This window comes from Leiobunum rupestre, chromosome 11 (assembly GCF_980474605.1).
Source record: "Leiobunum rupestre chromosome 11, qqLeiRupe1.1.hap1, whole genome shotgun sequence".
In the NCBI taxonomy this organism is placed as follows: domain Eukaryota; kingdom Metazoa; phylum Arthropoda; class Arachnida; order Opiliones; family Sclerosomatidae; genus Leiobunum; species Leiobunum rupestre.
Window position 1 is genome coordinate 29595805 of NC_143394.1, and position 19085 is coordinate 29614889.

Below are 19085 nucleotides of genomic sequence, written 5' to 3' on the forward strand. Positions count from 1 at the left end.
TAGAGGAATGAGGCTAACCGGGTCGCGCGCTTTGCTGGGAATTTCAGTAGCACCGAAACGTCCCTGTGTTAATTAGTCCAAGGTTGCAACATGGGCCAAATTATTTGGCCCATGGTTGCAATTCGGAGACTTTTTAATAATTTTAGTGTTTGTACTCAACTTTGAATTTTTCATATGATTTTTAGTAAGTTTCCAGGTTTTATTTAAGACTACTTTCATAATTTTCCCTTAATTATTTCGCTCGTAATCTACTTTTAAAATCGACGAAAATTTTAAGGCGAGGAAATGAATTCCCCGCCTTTAGGACCTGTATTTGTGCTAGGCCTCGGTATTGCCAATCAGAGCTCAAAGAGTGGTTCTGCCAAGAATTTAATGTCACCAGAGAGAATGACGTCACCTATCTCCCGCTATAGTAGCGGATCCAAGGAGGATTATTATCCTCCTTGGCGGAACCACTCTACGGCCTCTCATTGGCTGAAGGTTCAAGGCGAACTGGCGTCAAGCTCGGCCGTAGGCGGCAGCATTCTAGTTACCTATGAGATTTCTATGGTTCCGCGCTGCTATCCAGTGTTGCCAATGTTTGACGAATGAAAATCCCACAGTCCAGTTCCAAAATTTCCAGCCAAACCCCCTACACGTTTTTAGCCACGCCCCCTCCCAAAACTCAGCGGAAAACATGCCAAATATTTTCAAGTTTCGTAGGCCAGCGCGGGAAAAAATTAAATAATAATTAGTAATAATTTTTATATAAAAAATCTGAATAGTAATTTTCAAGCACTTGCATCTAGCGTTAGAGAAATAGAAGTCTGATATTTTCGGTTTATGAATTTCTGGAAATAGTGCTTTTTCAAAAATTCAGGCCAAAAATCCCACCAAATCAATGATTTTCCCTATAACGCATGCCACGGGGGGGGGGGGGATGAAATTTCCATAACAGAAAGCAGCTCTTTTTTTCCCATGTCTGGGCCTCCACTTATTTTCTATCTCTATGGTGGAGACGATCGTCCGGCTACCGGCACCTTGAACGCTTTTTGCCCTGTCTTGCGCGGAGGAGGAGTCAATACCATAGAAATCGGATAACAAACTAGAACGCTTAATCGAATGGCTGACAAGGTACCGATTTGATTCTTGGCTAACACGACAGTAACGCCATCTGCGCTGCCTAAAGAGGCGCGCTCGCGCGTAACTTGGTTAAAAGTTTTCTCCCACCCCATTGAAATTAATGTAAAGTTTGTGTTGTTAACGCGCGTATTAGAAAGCAAAATGAGATTTTAGAAAGTAGGTTGTAATTCGGAACGATATTAATACTTTTCACGAATTTTGTCATCAGTGAATTATAAATATGACTTGAAATAAGTTTCAAGGTTTATTTAAAAGCTAGTTTCATCTTGGAGGAATAAAACAAGTATACAGGAGTTGCGGAGAGCTGCGAAATCGGTTTCGTCAGTGACTGTGAACTCGCGCGAGACGGAGGGGTTCAAACGCGACTAGCGCCAGCTGCATACGGAATTTTGCAACTATTCACATTTTATATCATTGTTTTCGCGTCGTCTGGTTTGTTTTGAAACATTTCTAAATTCTTTGCACCTTTTTCCAAAATGACTCGTATTTGTTTGGAGGAATAAAACAAACCAGACGACGCGAAAACAATGCTATAAAATGAGAATAGTTACAAAATCCCGAATGCAGTTGGCGCTAGTCGCGTTTGAACCCCTCGGAATCGCGCAAGATCACGGTCACTGACGAAACCGATTTCGCAGCTCTCCGCAACTCCTGTATACTTGTTTTATTCCTCCAAGGTTTCATAACTTTTCATCCATTGGTTCATCTATGGTTCAGAACATAGACATAGGAACTATACTTATACCTAGACGGAGTATTGCAGATTCTGAAGGCACTAGCTTTTTGTGCCCGGTTTTCAGTCCCACGCGCGTCTCATGTGTGATATGGACAAAATTCCGTGGCGCCACCAAATCGTTTGGTGGAGAATGGAGAAACTATAAAAAGCGGAAAATTCTAATGCTGGACGCAAAAACGTATTTGCTTACCGAGACTTGTAAAAATTGTTTAATTTTCGAAAATAAAGTTAGTTTTTGGTAAAATACAACGCGAAATAAAATATTTTACGTAAATTTAAACTTCAAACAATTGAAAATGGTACAAACTTGTGTGGCTTCCAATCGTCAAAGTCGGTCACCAAAGGAAAAAATACCATTTCGCAAGTATTTCTTGTTTTTATCATAACAATTTCAGGTCTTTGTTTAAAACCTTGTATTGTCCATTTTTCACAATAAAGATTACCTCAATCTAACTTAAACTTGTGCTCAAAATATCTTAAGGCAATAAATCGATTGAACTTAATACCCGGAAAGTATCACTTTGTTTGTGGAAAACACTTTAAAGAATCAAATTATCATATTGGCAAAAACGCGAAAGATCTCACGCGGAAAATTCTTAAGGAAGACTCAATTCCTTCGGTTTTTGCGAGCGGAAAAAGTGATCTAACATTCACCTTAAAAATTTATAAAGGAAATTGAACAACATTTAATGTAAATATTTAGAAATTCGAATGGGCATATATTGCCATCCTTCAGAGGTATCAAGAATATGAAGGATTAACGTTGGTTAACAAATTATCAAAATTTCATATATAGTTTAAAACTCAAAAAATGAAAGTCAACTTGGCCGCACAAATAGTTAGCAGTTCTTTGGCAAAAAGCATAGAATTTTTGAAAGAGGCTGGTGATCCAGTGTTTCAAGGAAGCGGGCCAACATCTAAATTTATATCAAAAATTGATCGGTATCTACAAAAAAACAATTTTTAAGCAACTTTTCTCCACAATTTTGACACCGTATCTGACCTCACTGTCCCTTGCAGTTTGTTTGAGGTATTGAACTCTCGAAATCCATGGGCTAAAGGTTACAAGGCACCAATTCGGCTTTCCAACCTTGAAATAACCAAATGTTACATAATGAAGACTAAAGAACTTCTATTCAATTTAACAGACCTGGAAGGCAACTTGATTTTTTAAAGCCAAAGAAAGACAGCCATTATTGGTTTTGGTGTCACAATTCACAGTGTTTTGGACATTGGAGAGAAGTACATTGTTCCCCCTGATGGACCACTGAAGTATATTTTTTAAAATACCAGATTTTGCAAACAATTGTTTATTTTTTAAGGTACCTTTTAACTTAAAAACTTTCGCAGGACCATTTAGAGTTATATTTTAAGTTTTTAACACAATTCGTCAGCGAGGAGGTTGGAACAACAATCCTACTTGTAGAAACTTCACTGCTGCATACAAAAACACGTTGGTTACTAAAATTGAAAATAAAAAAAGTGGCCACTTAATTGCTTTGGACAACACTCACGTTCCAAATTTGTGCATGGTGCCAGTTCCAACCAACGAACTTAGAGTTATTAAAGAAGAATCTCTAGAGGAAGAAATGGATGACTTTATTATGTTTCTTACTGATGAAACATCAACATCCAACATCTTACGAGAAAACATAATCCGTTATATGGCTGGTTTTGTTGTAAAGAAATTACAAAAAGAATTAAAATTCGAAACATGTTTACACGCTTTAGACGAAAGGCATTCCTCACTATCAAGTCAAAGCTATGTAAAGGGTGATCCAACCAAACTTCTTCTCCTTTTAAAGGACAATGGTGGATTATGTCATCCGACAGCTAGTGTTCTCAAGATTTGTAGCTTGACCGAGAAGGCAGTGAGATACTTTGGATCAATTCAAACTGTGGCTAAAAACATTGACTTAAAAATAGAATGTTTGGTTCTGCGCCAGTTAGTAACGGACAATATTTTTCCAACTCTTACTGAACACATGTTTGATGACAAACTTGGATCACAAGACCACGTTAATGTTTTGATGAAAAAGATTATCAAAATATACGTTAACATAAGGCTGAGGAAAATAAGCAGAGACATAAACAATCAAATGAAGAAAGAAGCTATTCGAAAAAGACTCACCAAGCTAATACTTTTTCAAGGGCAATAAGAGTTCTTTAATCCTTTATCAGTGTGTGTAGAATCCCTTCCACAATTATACCTCCCTTTTACATCCTTTGATTGCAATGTCAATAGCCAAATACTCAGACACTGTTTATTTTTATTCCTATTATCATGTATTTCTGCTATTATTTATATTAATATTGAAACTAATATATTCATAAGTATTACATTAACAGATAAATATCATTAATATTTACTCACATTTCATTATATAATTTGGAAATTTATTGGTACATTCCTCCATACTTCCTTTGTTTACATCTTACAGCTGACTTACTTTTTTTAGTATAGTCAAGGCTATAGCCTAGGTATAGTTAGCCGCGCGTAGACGCCGTAGGCGGCGCCACATAATTTTGTCCATATCACGCATAAGAAAGCGCCATTGCTCAAAACCGGCCTCAATTTCGTAGGTATAAGTATAGTTCCTATGTCTATGGTTCAGAATGTATCTTTAAAGTAGACGAAAATTTTAAGGCGCGGAATCTTGCCCAGTCTTAAGCCTCGGTTTAATCTACTGCGTATTTTGAAACGGAAACACCCGATTACTATCGTTAAATCTTGGTTAAATGATGGCGAACGCTCCTTGTAATAACAAACAAATAACGAAATGCGTTCTAAGCTTATTTAACGCCAAACATTCCACGTATTTAGTTATTTGTTTCGTATTAAAAATATCATATTAGTAATCCAAGATTTAACGATAGTAATCGGGTTTATTATTAATGTTAATAATTTTAATTAATATTATTTTTGAATGTTATAAAGCAGTAAACGGTTTTTCAACACGATTTTATATTACATTTAAGTTCATATAAACGGGGAAATTTGTATGTTGAATATTTCTTATATCATTTGGTAGGTTGATTAGCTCGCATTCTACATGTCGAACAGTCTCATCGGTGTCGTGTTTTCTGTTCAAAGCATTGATACTGGTCTTTTGGATTTATTCCTTACGGCAGTCAATATGAATTTAAATTGAAGTGACCCATTATTCTGACTTTCCCATCATTTTATCTCACACAACCTTCACAATAGCTTCATTTTCAAGCGATTTATTGCAAAAATAACAAGATTTAGCTGGGTGGTAAATTTTAAACGCGGTTACATGAAGAGCGGCGGATGCGTTTTAAGTCAACGAAGGCGCAAAATTGTAAGACGCGTTTCAGGTACAACGTTAAAACCGCGAATACGACACAGCGATTGCTCGTATGTAAAATGTTCATAGAACAGTTTTTGTGGGAAATAGCCGGACCCTAATGTTCATACTTGGGTTTATAGCCGTACATACAATACTAACGTAGATATTCGCGATAAACCATTACTGTGCACCGGTTTTCCCCATAACCATTGCTCGTAAAACAACTATTTCTAACTGTAACCTGTGAAAAGATATGTTTTTGTTTGAGTAATTACTCCTTAAATACTTAATTACGGAATTTTGAACCATTCTTCATTTTTTATTTAAAAAAACTAGCTTTCTATGATTTGAAAGAAACGCGTTTTCTAGTGCGTTCTTAGCGATGTTTTCTTTTGAGTATGTACTCTTACACGATTTGATTACTTTAATTAAACATAAGTTACTTTAAATATTTAAAAAAAACCGCGTTAGCGTCGAGCTAAAGTCGGCCATTTAATTTTAGGCGAAATAGAGTGTTAGTTCACCAGTTTGGCACCGATGGCGTAACTTTCGTTGCCAGCCAAACGAAAAGCATGGGCCGAAGGCAGGGTTTTTAAAAGTTCTAATCGGAACCCACGACAAAATTTCAAAAATCGTTCTAGTTTGTTATCCGATTTCTATGGTCAATACTCGAAAGTTTTAGTTTTAGTTTTGTAACTTTTGTTTTAGGTTCTTTTCGTGGGAACCGTCGAAAAGCGAAACGTGAGGGGGCGGGGCTGCTTGGAGGGACAAAACATCTACAATATTTGATATTAAAACTTTTATTTGAAAGCTTTATTTATCCATTTGACCATTTAACCGTTGCCTCGGCCTCGGTACTGAAACTTCTTTCTGAGATGGTGTTTGCGACAGGAATGCATTGAACAACCTTGTAGTACTTAACAAGGTCAGGGAAGCCATCTTCCATGGGCATTAAATAGTGGAAGCAGTCGCTTACGCTGTTAAATTTTTTGGGGATAATTAGATTTCTCGCAATTTTAATTTGACTTTTTAAGGAATCAAGGTTGAAATGAAACCTATCGTATGTGTTACAATGTGTTAGGATATCGATTTCGTTTAGGAAGTTCTCAGAGTTAGGGTCAGACGCCATGATAACATTATATAGACCAGAGTTTTCTAATAGCCGGATTTTCATTTCAGAAATAAATTTGTCTATTAATTCGAAATAGGTGGACCTCATCTGGTCTATTAGAGTTTTTGCTTCAGTTTCCCTGGTCCCCGTTGTAATTGTTACCCACTATGTTTTAATCTTCTGTTAGGGATAATTTTACGTTTACGTAAAGCTAATGGTTCGCTGTTACGGTCAAGTATTGCAATAAAAGCTGATTTCGCGATCAGTGGCGTAGCGTGGGAGGGGCAAAGGGGGCCATGGCCCCGGGCGACTTAGATGTAGGGGGCGGCCAGTGGCGTGGAAAATTGAAACGAACGCGGCCGGCCGAGATCGTGTATCAGAAAAATTATAAAAAATTATTAAAGGTCTACAATGTGCATGTTGAGATTAACAAATCTGGGTTTCTTGCCAATCGAACAAGAGGTACCAATTAATATTGACCATTTCATTAAAGAGTTCGCGTTGCTAAAAACACGCAAAATAAAATTTTAATTTTTAAATGACTTGAATCCTTTTGCAATCAACAGAGCAACAAAGTATCACAGACTATATAATCATTAGTCGTTGCTACAAAATGTCTTGGCTTCAGGTTCTCCCGTAGACGGGAGCATTCTAGGTAGGAGTATAAGATTTCTATGGGTAAAATAGCTCTTTTTTTCTTTTTTTACAAACTTTGAGCTTTAAAATTTATGTTATTTACAATATTTACATTGGTGATTATAGGAGAGCGACCGAAGTTTGTTCCTTTTACGTTGCCAAATTTCCAGGATTTTCTGCACCACAGCGAAATCCCACTTTGCACCATAAGTCCCAAAATTATCTGCCCGCCAATCACAAATAAACTGTTCCACTTCGGTTTCAGGACATTCCAACAGTACATGGTACAGGTCTTCGTCGACCAATCCACATAGCTCGCAAAGTGCACTGCAAAAAATCGGACCTAACTTTACAGCTCTGCCTCACGTTTGCTGGTAAGGAGAGCCCCAGTACGGGCTTGGAAGACGAGGCCAACTTTACAGTCGCGCAATAGAGTAGTGTCAGTGCTACATCACGCAACGTCACCCATGCATTTTCCTATAGATAAAAAAACGCGCCTAAAATGGCGGCCAAAGCCAAAGCTACGAGGTGATACTACTCTATAGCGGTCAACCCATTCGTTGGAGTTTCTATACGAACAAAAATATATCTCGGCGTTGAGCGCCCCTAGCGGAAAATTATTTTTAGAATCCTTTTAGTATTGAAGCCAATATAAAAACGAGCGTGGCGCTGAACGCCGATAGTTTATAGCATGATTTGGGTGGGGTGCATTTTGCCGACTCCTCATTTGACCTAGGAATATGAATGACCCGTATCCTCCTAGATTTGACCGACTCTCATTTGGCTGACTGCTCATATGTCCGAATGGCCATATGGCCGACTAGTAGCGACTACTCATTTGGCCGGTAGTCGGCCAAAAGAGTAGTCAGCCAAATGCAGGGTGGCCAGTTGGGTGAAAAGTCGCCCAATTTGGGCTACTTTCAAACCGATTGGAGAGAAAAAAATGCTTGGGCGATTTGGGCGATTTGGGCGATTTTTGGGCTCCTTTCAGTAGATCTATTTTTTAGGCTCGCCCGTGCTATTTTCAAAATTGGTCGAACACATGTTTGTTTTTCTGGTTTTTTTGATATAAGATAACAAAGATAAGAAAGTGACAAAGTCAAAAGTGTAAATGTGTAATTTTTAAATTGCCAATTACGGCTACCAAGCCATTTAAATGTTGTTAGGATGTTTGATAAAATTTCTCCCGAACATTTACTAATAAATGGCCCCCGAGTGTTGAACGATTTGCCATTAGATTTTTTTAACTGCACGAAATGGGAGTTGGAAAGTCAACTTCGGTTGCTCAATAGTTCTTTTTATAAAATAACCTTGGTCATCTTGTTGAAATGTTGCCTCCCCGCTTCAACTGTGGATCCGTTTTCTCTCCCACTAACAGAGGTGGGCAAAAAATTGCGAGCGTTCGGAAAAATGAGCATATAGAGTTTTAAACACGGCTTGCTCAAGTGAGCGAGTACTCAAGGCAAACGAGTTTATTTTCTCAATCTCTTATTGAGAAGCCTCTGGGCGAGCGCCGAATAGTTCGCTCCAGGCGTTGATGGCTGACGGCTATGGGTTTATTATTTACTTTTTTTATTAATAAAATGAAGGGTACTCTAAACGTCGGGAGTTAATGATATCTCCGATTGAATAAAATTCAAAGGTTCTTCCGAATTTATCCAACGATAAACTAGACTGCAGATATTCCGTTTAGTGTTAAAAGAGCTTTATTAAATATTAAAAGCCACAAATTATAACAATAGGCGCTAGTATACATTCTTTTGGTCTTGACAAACTTGGCAGGTGAAATGGGCTACGCGGTACGCGTTTCTTCATTTTTAGGGGATTGTGGCTCGCGCTACTTTAAAGGAAAATATTAGCGCGCTCTCAACTTAAATTAATGATCGGTACCATAAAAACAAGTGGACATTTACTAACCCCTAATCCAACTCATTTGTAAATCTCCAGAATTTAATAGACAGTTTTAGCAACTACCTACAGGGGCGGTGCCAGAAGATTCTTAGGTGTAGGCTAATAATGTTTATCATTTGTGGGCCCCCTGTTCCTCAATATTGGGCCCCTCTATATATTGACTTAAAATTCAATTTTGCAAATTCAGGTAATTTATTTATTATTTGATATTAGTGCGGTTTTTAAAATTTTACAGTATTAACTATCATTACATATTTTATTTGAATTTAAAAATCGACTTGATGTGGCCCCGTCAGATCGATTTGTGGGCCCCTATTTGAACACAAAAGTAGGCTATAGCTCGTGTTGCCTACCCCTAACGCCGCTCCTGACTACCTACACCGGGATTTTAATCACAGTGAACGACGACAGAGTTCGTTTACGGTAAATCGCGAAGAGCAAACATTTTTAATAATAATAATTATTTAAAATTAAACTTCACATTTTTACGGTATGAACAAGTTAATAATAAGATTATTTTTAATGTATATGTAAAATATAATACAATATCTTTGCATATAACCGTCTTCGATTTTGTCCATTGTTTATGACATCGACAAAAATAACCATATCATCAAATGATCAAGCTAATTGCGAAGATTCACGGTTTTTAAATAATAATTTTTTCCAGAAAAAAAGGGAGGGGTTGGAATTAATATAATGGCCAGCCTGTGCCAATATTAAAACTGTTTTAGTTCCAAATTGAGGTAACTCGATTTACGCGAATTTTCTTTTTTGCCGTTTTTCAAACTTCCTTTACACTAAAAATATAAATATTACAAATAGCGGCCAATGTATAGTTACAAAGTTATCGATTATTTTACATTTTTAAAAAGCATTGCGTTATAAATTTTTTTCAAATTTAAATAATATTTTTTAGATACCTGGTTTTGAAACTAATAGCGTTCTTTTCGTTTTTATTTCACACCGAATTTTAGTAATAATAAAAATGTTTGAATAATTCTAATGTCTAGTTTGTGCGGGTAACAAAAATCAACAGTGAAGAAGCTGTCAACGATCACCGTCAAGCTCAGCATGTGGGGAGTGGGGACCCGCTGGCTGCCGGGGAGTATGAACAAGGAGGGAGGGGGTGGAATTACCAAGCTAACCTATATAAAGTTACTATAGACAGTAGGCTATAATCACTATGCTGTCCAAATGTAACGACTGACGATTACGATAAAAATTACATCATTCTTCCGAACTTCAAAAAGGCGTTATTTTATTTCTGGGGGGGGGGATTTCTATTTGAACTTGTAATAACTTACACACAAATATTTTCTTTACATTTTTCTGTTTTTATTGCTTACGATGTTACACTTAATATACAATATTGGAAATATTTCAATAATTATTTAAATCTTCGCTCTTGCTTGATACCTACAAAGATTCTCAAAAAAAATTGTGTGGAGCGTGTCATTTTCGCCTTATTCGGTTTGCACATGTTTCTTAACAATGAAACGAAACCAAAATTAGTTACCGACATACGCCAAACGAGGAGGCAATGAACACCGCTTATGACCCACAATGGAACATTTTGAAAAAAAAAGGATCCACCGTGGAACTTCGTATGTCATTAGAAAGTGTTCATCTTGTAAAATACGGAACAATTAAAACAGCGAATATATTTTAGTTTCAATAGTTCAGCATTTTAGAATCACACAGTCTAATGGCCTTTAGACCAAACGAAGGTGCTCCTGAAAAGGACCGTTTTGGTTTTAGCCAATTATTTGGCTTCTTCTGGTTTTTGAATTTTTGAGACCTTTACGCAAGAACAACCAGCTACAGCCACTTAGGGGGCTTTGTTGGCATTGTCCAACTGCTCCTTATACAACTGGAGTTCAAATTCCATTGCCCCGTTCTTTAACTTGGCATTCATCAGCTCGTCTGGCCTTTGGTCGAGTTCTTTTTCGTTACAGAAAATATCAAAATATTTTTCTGTAAAACGTCCTAAGAAATAAAAAAAAAATTATCAATAATTAGTAACAATAATAATAACTATAGGTAAAACTAATTTGCTGTATTTAAGTTTTAGCGATCGGCTTTCAACTTGAAGCTTGAAAAGAGGGGGGGGGGGGGTGGAACCTCAACCCCTTTCGAAACTATCCCAATCGTTTCAATTTTGGGACCCGCAGGTGGAGTCCAGACACGAAGGCGTCTCTTTCGGCATCTTAACGAAAAGGGAAAGGTTGACCACTCATAGAAAACGTCTCTTCGTCGCAGCGGGACATGACTAACCAAATATTTCCCCGAAATAGGCATTCGCTCGCTAATTTAGGCTTGACTTATAATATACATATATAAATATACTTTTCACTAAACTGAACTCCTCCTAAAAATGAGTCGTATAGCTTCATAGACTAGATCAAAACTAGCCCTTCTGAAACCGAAATAAGTATTCTATAATAAAATACCATATAGGAAAACGGAGATAACGTTAGCTCCAAAGTATATTTTTCTGGACTACGGATAGACTAACATGAAAACGTTAATCAATAAAAATAAAAATACTACGTAATATCATCAATCCATAATTTAATGGAAATAATTCACTAAAAGCTATTTACAGAGTGACGTCATCACGGTAAAAAAATCGCCCCTAGCGAGATGCTGATAAAGGGCACGTCATACACGAGAAGCCCTCTATATAGAGTGTCTCTTGTGGCTAGTTATCAGTAAACGTTTTGCATATAAAGAATAAGACGTGTCATACTTATGTAACAATATTATTAACTAATGGTATTATTAGCTATTTTTACTACATTTATTTACAATATTTATTTATTCTGTGTTACTATTTACTAAGTTGCGACTAATCGGGCCGATTAGATATTATTGAACCTTGGAATCTATAGCCGACATATTCAGACATTAGAATAATATTAGTTAATTCAAAAGCATTGAATTGGCGGCTTGGCCCGATTCTTAAAATCCTATTTGGCTCTGCAAACCTTTTTTCCCACTTTGGGCTTTTTTTTCCAACACTGCCCATTCCAGACAGCAAGGGCGCCACTTACTCGTTACTGCACCTGACAAAAATATTAAAATAGGGGGACAGTCGATGGAGGTTTTTTTCTATTTAGCATCGAACCCATTTTCTTCATTCTCGCAGTTTTCAATTTCAACAATAGCGTGTACTTCTTAACGTCATATGACGGGGGGTCAACGCCAGAATTCCGAACTGACGCCAATGAGTCGCCCCTCCCTTGGGTCTTAGCCGTTTAAGATAGCCAATGCTAGGGCAATTTCGAAGTTTCCTATACTTATACCTCGCTTCGTAATCCTTTCTACAATAATAGTATAAATAGTAGGTTCCTTTCTCATTTCGTTACAGTTTCTTGTCGACTTTTCTCAAGACTGCGTCTTTCGATTCGTATTTCGGTCTTTCCTTAGTTTAATTTTTTCGTGTTTTTTGCTTTAGCTGTTCATAATTTTTCTCGCCTTAGAAGTTTAATTTTTTCGAGTCCATAGTTTTGGAGTTATAGTACTTCGACTGTGGCTTGAGTTTTTTTATTCAGTTTCAGGCTTTAAGTTCGCTTCCGTATTTTACAAGATGAACACTTTCTAATGACATACGAAGTTCCACGGTGGATCCTTTTTTTTCAAAATGTTCCATTGTGGGGCATTAGCGGTGTTCATTGCCTCCTCGTTTGGCGTATGGCGGTAACTAATTTTGGTTTCGTTTCATTGTTAAGAAAAATGTGCAAACCGAATAAGGCGAAAATGACACGCTCCACACAATTTTTTTTGAGAATCTTTGTAGGTATCAAGCAAGAGCGAAGATTTAAATAATTATTGAAATATTTCCAATATTGTATATTAAGTGTAACATCGTAAGCAATAAAAACAGAAAAATGTAAAGAAAATATTTGTGTGTAAGTTATTACAAGTTCAAATAGAAATCCCCCCCCCCCCCCCAGAAATAAAATAACGCCTTTTTGAAGTTCGGAAGAATGATGTAATTTTTATCGTAATCGTCAGTCGTTACATTTGGACAGCATAGTGATTATAGCCTACTGTCTATAGTAACTTTATATAGGTTAGCTTGGTAATTCCACCCCCTCCCTCCTTGTTCATACTCCCCGGCAGCCAGCGGGTCCCCACTCCCCACATGCTGAGCTTGACGGTGATCGTTGACAGCTTCTTCACTGTTGATTTTTGTTACCCGCACAAACTAGACATTAGAATTATTCAAACATTTTTATTATTACTAAAATTCGGTGTGAAATAAAAACGAAAAGAACGCTATTAGTTTCAAAACCAGGTATCTAAAAAATATTATTTAAATTTGAAAAAAATTTATAACGCAATGCTTTTTAAAAATGTAAAATAATCGATAACTTTGTAACTATACATTGGCCGCTATTTGTAATATTTATATTTTTAGTGTAAAGGAAGTTTGAAAAACGGCAAAAAAGAAAATTCGCGTAAATCGAGTTACCTCAATTTGGAACTAAAACAGTTTTAATATTGGCACAGGCTGGCCATTATATTAATTCCAACCCCTCCCTTTTTTTCTGGAAAAAATTATTATTTAAAAACCGTGAATCTTCGCAATTAGCTTGATCATTTGATGATATGGTTATTTTTGTCGATGTCATAAACAATGGACAAAATCGAAGACGGTTATATGCAAAGATATTGTATTATATTTTACATATATACCGTAAAAATGTGAAGTTTAATTTTAAATAATTATTATTATTAAAAATGTTTGCTCTTCGCGATTTACCGTAAACGAACTCTGTCGTCGTTCACTGTGATTAAAATCCCGGTGTAGGTAGTCAGGAGCGGCGTTAGGGGTAGGCAACACGAGCTATAGCCTACTTTTGTGTTCAAATAGGGGCCCACAAATCGATCTGACGGGGCCACATCAAGTCGATTTTTAAATTCAAATAAAATATGTAATGATAGTTAATACTGTAAAATTTTAAAAACCGCACTAATATCAAATAATAAATAAATTACCTGAATTTGCAAAATTGAATTTTAAGTCAATATATAGAGGGGCCCAATATTGAGGAACAGGGGGCCCACAAATGATAAACATTATTAGCCTACACCTAAGAATCTTCTGGCACCGCCCCTGTAGGTAGTTGCTAAAACTGTCTATTAAATTCTGGAGATTTACAAATGAGTTGGATTAGGGGTTAGTAAATGTCCACTTGTTTTTATGGTACCGATCATTAATTTAAGTTGAGAGCGCGCTAATATTTTCCTTTAAAGTAGCGCGAGCCACAATCCCCTAAAAATGAAGAAACGCGTACCACGTAGCCCATTTCACCTGCCAAGTTTGTCAAGACCAAAAGAATGTATACTAGCGCCTATTGTTATAATTTGTGGCTTTTAATATTTAATAAAGCTCTTTTAACACTAAACGGAATATCTGCAGTCTAGTTTATCGTTGGATAAATTCGGAAGAACCTTTGAATTTTATTCAATCGGAGATATCATTAACTCCCGACGTTTAGAGTACCCTTCATTTTATTAATAAAAAAAGTAAATAATAAACCCATAGCCGAGTAATAGTTTAATGTTTGATTTTTGAAATTTTTGCTCGCCGCGCTGTGAGCGATTTGCGTAAACGAACTTTACCGTCGCTCACCGTGATCAAAATCCGCGCGTAGCTAGCGCTCAAATCTGAGCGAACTATTCCTTCTCTCGGTAATTTTCCCTCAACGCTGCGTCAGCGCTTTCTACTGAGGGTACTAACGCGTCGCTTAAAAGTGAGGGGGCTATTCCGACGATCGGGAGATCTCGCTCAGCGCGCGGTGAGCGCTTAAAAGTGAGGGAACTAACCCGTCGAGGGGGGAATCTCCCTCAGCGCGCCGTCAGCCATCAACACCTGGAGCGAACTATTCGGCGCTCGCCCAGAGGCTTCTCAATAAGAGATTGAGAAAATAAACTCGTTTGCCTTGAGTACTCGCTCACTTGAGCAAGCCGTGTTTAAAACTCTATATGCTCATTTTTCCGAACGCTCGCAATTTTTTGCCCACCTCTGCGGCCAAATGAGCTGTCGGCCAAATGAGCTGTCGGCCAAATGAGCTTAGTAAGTTGGCCAAATGAGCTTAGTAAGTTGGCCAAATGCACCCCACCCAACAAAATACATCTGAGCGATATTATTTTAGACATGTGATCACCCAAGAAAATCGCAAGAGAGAGACACCTAACGGAGAATAGGTGCAAATTTAAAATGTCATTAACAAAACCCCATGGACTGTATTTTCAGGCCTAGTATTTACAACTTAGAAGGCAGCGGTTTGACTTTGAACAACACCTCGGCGTTTCAAGATAGATCATGGAATTTTTTTAAATAGTTGTTTTTAGGCCACAACGCTATATATAGAAGGTTATTTTAATATATTATTAAATTTTGATTATGCTCAAGTATTGAGTAAAACCTGTTTTGTGGTATTGAAGGTAAAGATTAGCCTTTTTATAAATTCTTGTTAAGTGTGTATTTATGCCTTGGCCAGGATTATATAGTTCAGTTCACAGGTTGGTGGAGTTTCAGAGGGGGGGCGGGGCGGGGGGTATGTTTTGAAAAGATAAAGGGAATGTGATGAACAAATGTGCGTCAGTTTTACTCAAACATGTTGTTGTATCAATTGATATTGTTTGCTCTTAAAACATGACTGGCAATAGATTTTCACCGTTTACCTGTAATTATTCTTGACCTGACCATTCCACCAGGTGAAGGAAATTTATCATTTTATTTGGTTTCAGTTCATCGTAAACTTATAATGGTTTCTGAAAAACGTGATGAAGGAGATGACATGCCCGATAAGGATGTTGCAAGGGACTTCTATGCAAAATATGAACCAAAAGAAATTTTGGGGAGGTACGCTTCTCCTAGTTACTGAGAAATATTTCAAATGTAACTTAATCACCATGGAATGATTTTTGTTATTTAGAGGTGTTAGCAGCACGGTTAGGAGATGCATTGAAAAAGCAACTGGAAAAGAATTTGCAGCTAAAATAATTGATGTTAGCGCAGATAATGAAGAAACTCAAGGACCTAACATTAGAGATGCAACACTTCAAGAAATTCAAGTTCTACGTTTAGTAGCTGGTCATCCTTACATAAGTAGGTGTTCATTTTACTTTTTTTTAAAAATCCAAGATTTAGTTCACATTTACATTAACAGTATTAATTGTTTCTAGTTGAACTGCATGATGTCTTTGAATCAACTACATTTATTTTCTTAGTTTTTGAGCTGTAAGTAGTGCTGGTAATAACATTTGTGAATCTCAAAAGAACTATTTTTACGTGGCTTTACACTTTAAACTATGTAGCATTAAAGTGCTCTAAAGGTTTTTTTTTGCAATTTAATAACTTTAATTCTTTTTTCCTGAGGAGTTCATCATTCCTTTAATGAAATGGTGACAATCTTTGTTTTTAATGAAAATGTCAAATTATAACAAAGATCTTTAACTGATTTCGAAAAAGGGTAAAGCCCAATATCAATTATTGCCATTTAATTTGTTATAATATATTTTTAGATGCAAAAATGGTGAATTATTTGACTATCTAACTAGTGTTGTTGCTCTATCTGAGAAACGAACAAAGTATGTCTCTTAATAAAAGTTAAGAATTTGGATGAGTTGCGTTAAAATTTGACACTTTTATCTAGAGCCATTATGAAACAGCTATTTGAAGCAGTTGAGTTTATTCACTCTAAAAATATAGTTCACAGAGATCTGAAGGTAATACGGAATGACACTTTATTTGTATTATTTTTTGATATGTTATCTAACCTATTACTCACTCGGATAAATATTTGACATTGTAATCAGAAGCTTCCGTGTTTGTTGAGTGAAAGGTTAGGTATTGCGCATCCTGCTATAAATATTTCTTATGTGTATTACTGATGTAGCCTGAAAACATCTTACTAGATGACAATTTTAATGTCAAGTTAACCGATTTTGGTTTTGCTCATATTTTGAAACCTCAAGAGAGGCTTTTTGGTAAGAAAATTGGCATTTAACAATTTTATTTTTCTTCTCACAACGTAGATTTGTCTTCTCTTCTTAGATTTATGTGGAACTCCGGGATATTTAGCTCCTGAATTATTGAAGGCTGCTATGTATGAAAGTGCAGCTGGATATGGCAAAGAAGTTGATATGTATGTCGGAATTCTTTTATTTCAGACAATTTTTTTATCAAAATTTACTTTTCAAGTAGTTGTTGATTACTTTTTGTTTAAATTGTGAAATTTTAGATGGGCTTGTGGTGTTATAATATATACATTGTAAGCTATTGCGATCTTTATCAGTAAAGCTTGTGATAAGATTAGATATGTGGTCCATAATTTCTATTTCATTATAGGCTCGTTGGTTTCCCACCATTTTGGCATAGAAAGCAAATGATTATGCTACGAAACATTATGGAAGGCAAATACGAATTTTGCAGTCCTGAATGGGATGATATTACAGAATTACCTAAAAATCTTGTAAGTTTTTGTTTGAAATTATAAAGGCTAAATCGTTAATCTAGCACTGCTCTCTTAATTTTCCATTTTATTCTGCTAAATTGCCAACATCTCACACCACTTATTCACTATAAAATTTGCTTTTTAAATATATTAAATTAATTTAATTTATGTAACATTGTAAGAAAAACACGTGTAGATAAATTGTCTTCAGAAGGTGAATATTACAATCGTATTTGATATCTCTCTAAAAAAAGTCCTTGAAACTGAGATTAGCTGATTATTTTATAAAACGTTTAATAGTTACTTCAGTGTGTTATATTTCAAGGCTCTTCTTTGATTAAAATTTATATTTTTTGCTCTCTTGTTACATATTTTTCATATAATAATTATTATTATAGACATAATTTAGATCAAAATGCTTAATTGGCTTATTTCTAAGGTAGAAACATTGGAATAATTTTTAATACGATAAGTTAATTTTAAATTTTTTTTAAGAAACTTAAATTTTTATTTTTTATGAAGATACGTAAACTATTGGTTATTGATCCTAGCGAAAGGCTTTCTGCCAAGCAATCATTAAATCATGATTTCTTCAAAACCACCGTAAGAAAAGTTTTTGTTTAAATTAAGTTTAGAATATTTTACTTAATACTTATGTTTTAACATGTTGCTTAGGTTACGAAAACCAGGGAATTCAATGCAAAGAAAGCTTTTCAATTAGCAATTTTAGTCATCAGGGCTATGACAAGAATTAGGCGTCTGAGATTTACTCCTGAACCATTGTCAGTGGGAGTAGCAGCTACTGACCCTTACAGAATCAAAACGTTACGAAAAGTGCGTTTTATTAGTAAGGTGTTGTAATTGTGTGCAAAACTAATTAGTGTATTTTTTTTTAGATTATCGATGGTTGTGCCTTTCGCGTTTATGGACATTGGGTTAAAAGGGGTGAGGTTCAAAATAGGGCTGCATTATTTGAAAATAGGGCTAAAGTGGAACTGAAATTAATCTACTTGGAAAACCACTCAGTTTGATGGTGTATCGGTGCATAGAAATATTGTGTGTAAATAACCTGTAAAGTGTACAGTTTGTGCCAATTTACGCTTTGCGTAACGGTATTTTAACCTGGAATTTGGCCCATGTGGGCTCTAGTAAATTTATTTTAACGAATGTTAGAAAAACCTTCCCTCTATTTTCTAGAGGGGTGTCCCCATTTCCATTAAATTCCATATATTATCCTGTAGAATTCTAAATAGGTAAATTACTAGCTATTATATAGCTAGTGTTTGTAACTTGTATTAAGTATGTGCTCTAGGTTAATTTTTTTAAAAGTGAAACATGTGAGCATAAGTCCATAATGTATGTTTATTTATTTTAGCTATTGTCTTGAAAAATTAACATTGCCAAATATTTAAATAATTTCTGTGTCTAAGTAACGGAATATCTCAGTAGATGGCTATGTTATTGCTTTATATTCCTACATTAATGGAAAGTTTACATTCTATAATCATTCATATTGTTAGTAATAAACATAGTAGTTTCCAAAAATCAACAAAATGATAGCAAACGCAATATTGAAAGCCACATTCATCAACTATTTATGACTTTAAACCCTGTTTCAAACTGTTTAATAGAAAATAAAACGATTTGAGAAATCATGTTTTTGAAAGGGGTTAACTAAAAAGGCCGGGCACCAGTGACTTAGCCTGAGCTTTTCTATTAAGAAAACAGGTTTAATAGTTCTTTTTATAAACTAACGTGGCCTTCTTGTTTAAATGTTGCTCTTA

General features: G+C 35.9%; 1 protein-coding gene and 1 long non-coding RNA gene across 5 annotated transcripts; one reads left to right on the plus strand and one right to left on the minus strand.

Moving 5' to 3' along the window:
• Positions 1–2249: 2249 nt before the first annotated feature.
• LOC149922187 (uncharacterized) lies at positions 2250–4396 on the minus strand. Of its 4 annotated transcripts, XR_016477255.1 has the most exons (10): positions 4233–4396; positions 3990–4134; positions 3837–3924; positions 3608–3760; positions 3503–3526; positions 3373–3435; positions 3185–3295; positions 3009–3125; positions 2862–2948; positions 2251–2804 (listed from the first exon to the last, which is right to left on the minus strand). It is a non-coding gene; the product is annotated as an uncharacterized LOC149922187 (long non-coding RNA). The 4 variants fall into 4 exon arrangements; XR_016477254.1 differs by having other exon boundaries at positions 2250–2804; positions 3185–3292; positions 3503–3760; XR_016477253.1 differs by having other exon boundaries at positions 3503–3760.
• A 10725-nt stretch (positions 4397–15121) lies between these two features.
• On the plus strand, positions 15122–18956 carry PhKgamma (phosphorylase kinase gamma). Its single transcript, XM_090162652.1, has 13 exons — positions 15122–15286; positions 15593–15707; positions 15781–15953; positions 16031–16085; positions 16370–16435; positions 16501–16573; positions 16744–16834; positions 16902–16992; positions 17089–17118; positions 17196–17319; positions 17824–17904; positions 17977–18135; positions 18198–18956. The coding sequence occupies exons 2-13, from the start codon at positions 15610–15612 to the stop codon at positions 18330–18332; spliced, it is 1176 nt and encodes a 391-aa protein (XP_090018778.1). The 5' UTR covers positions 15122–15286; positions 15593–15609; the 3' UTR covers positions 18333–18956.
• The last annotated feature ends 129 nt before the right edge of the window (positions 18957–19085 follow it).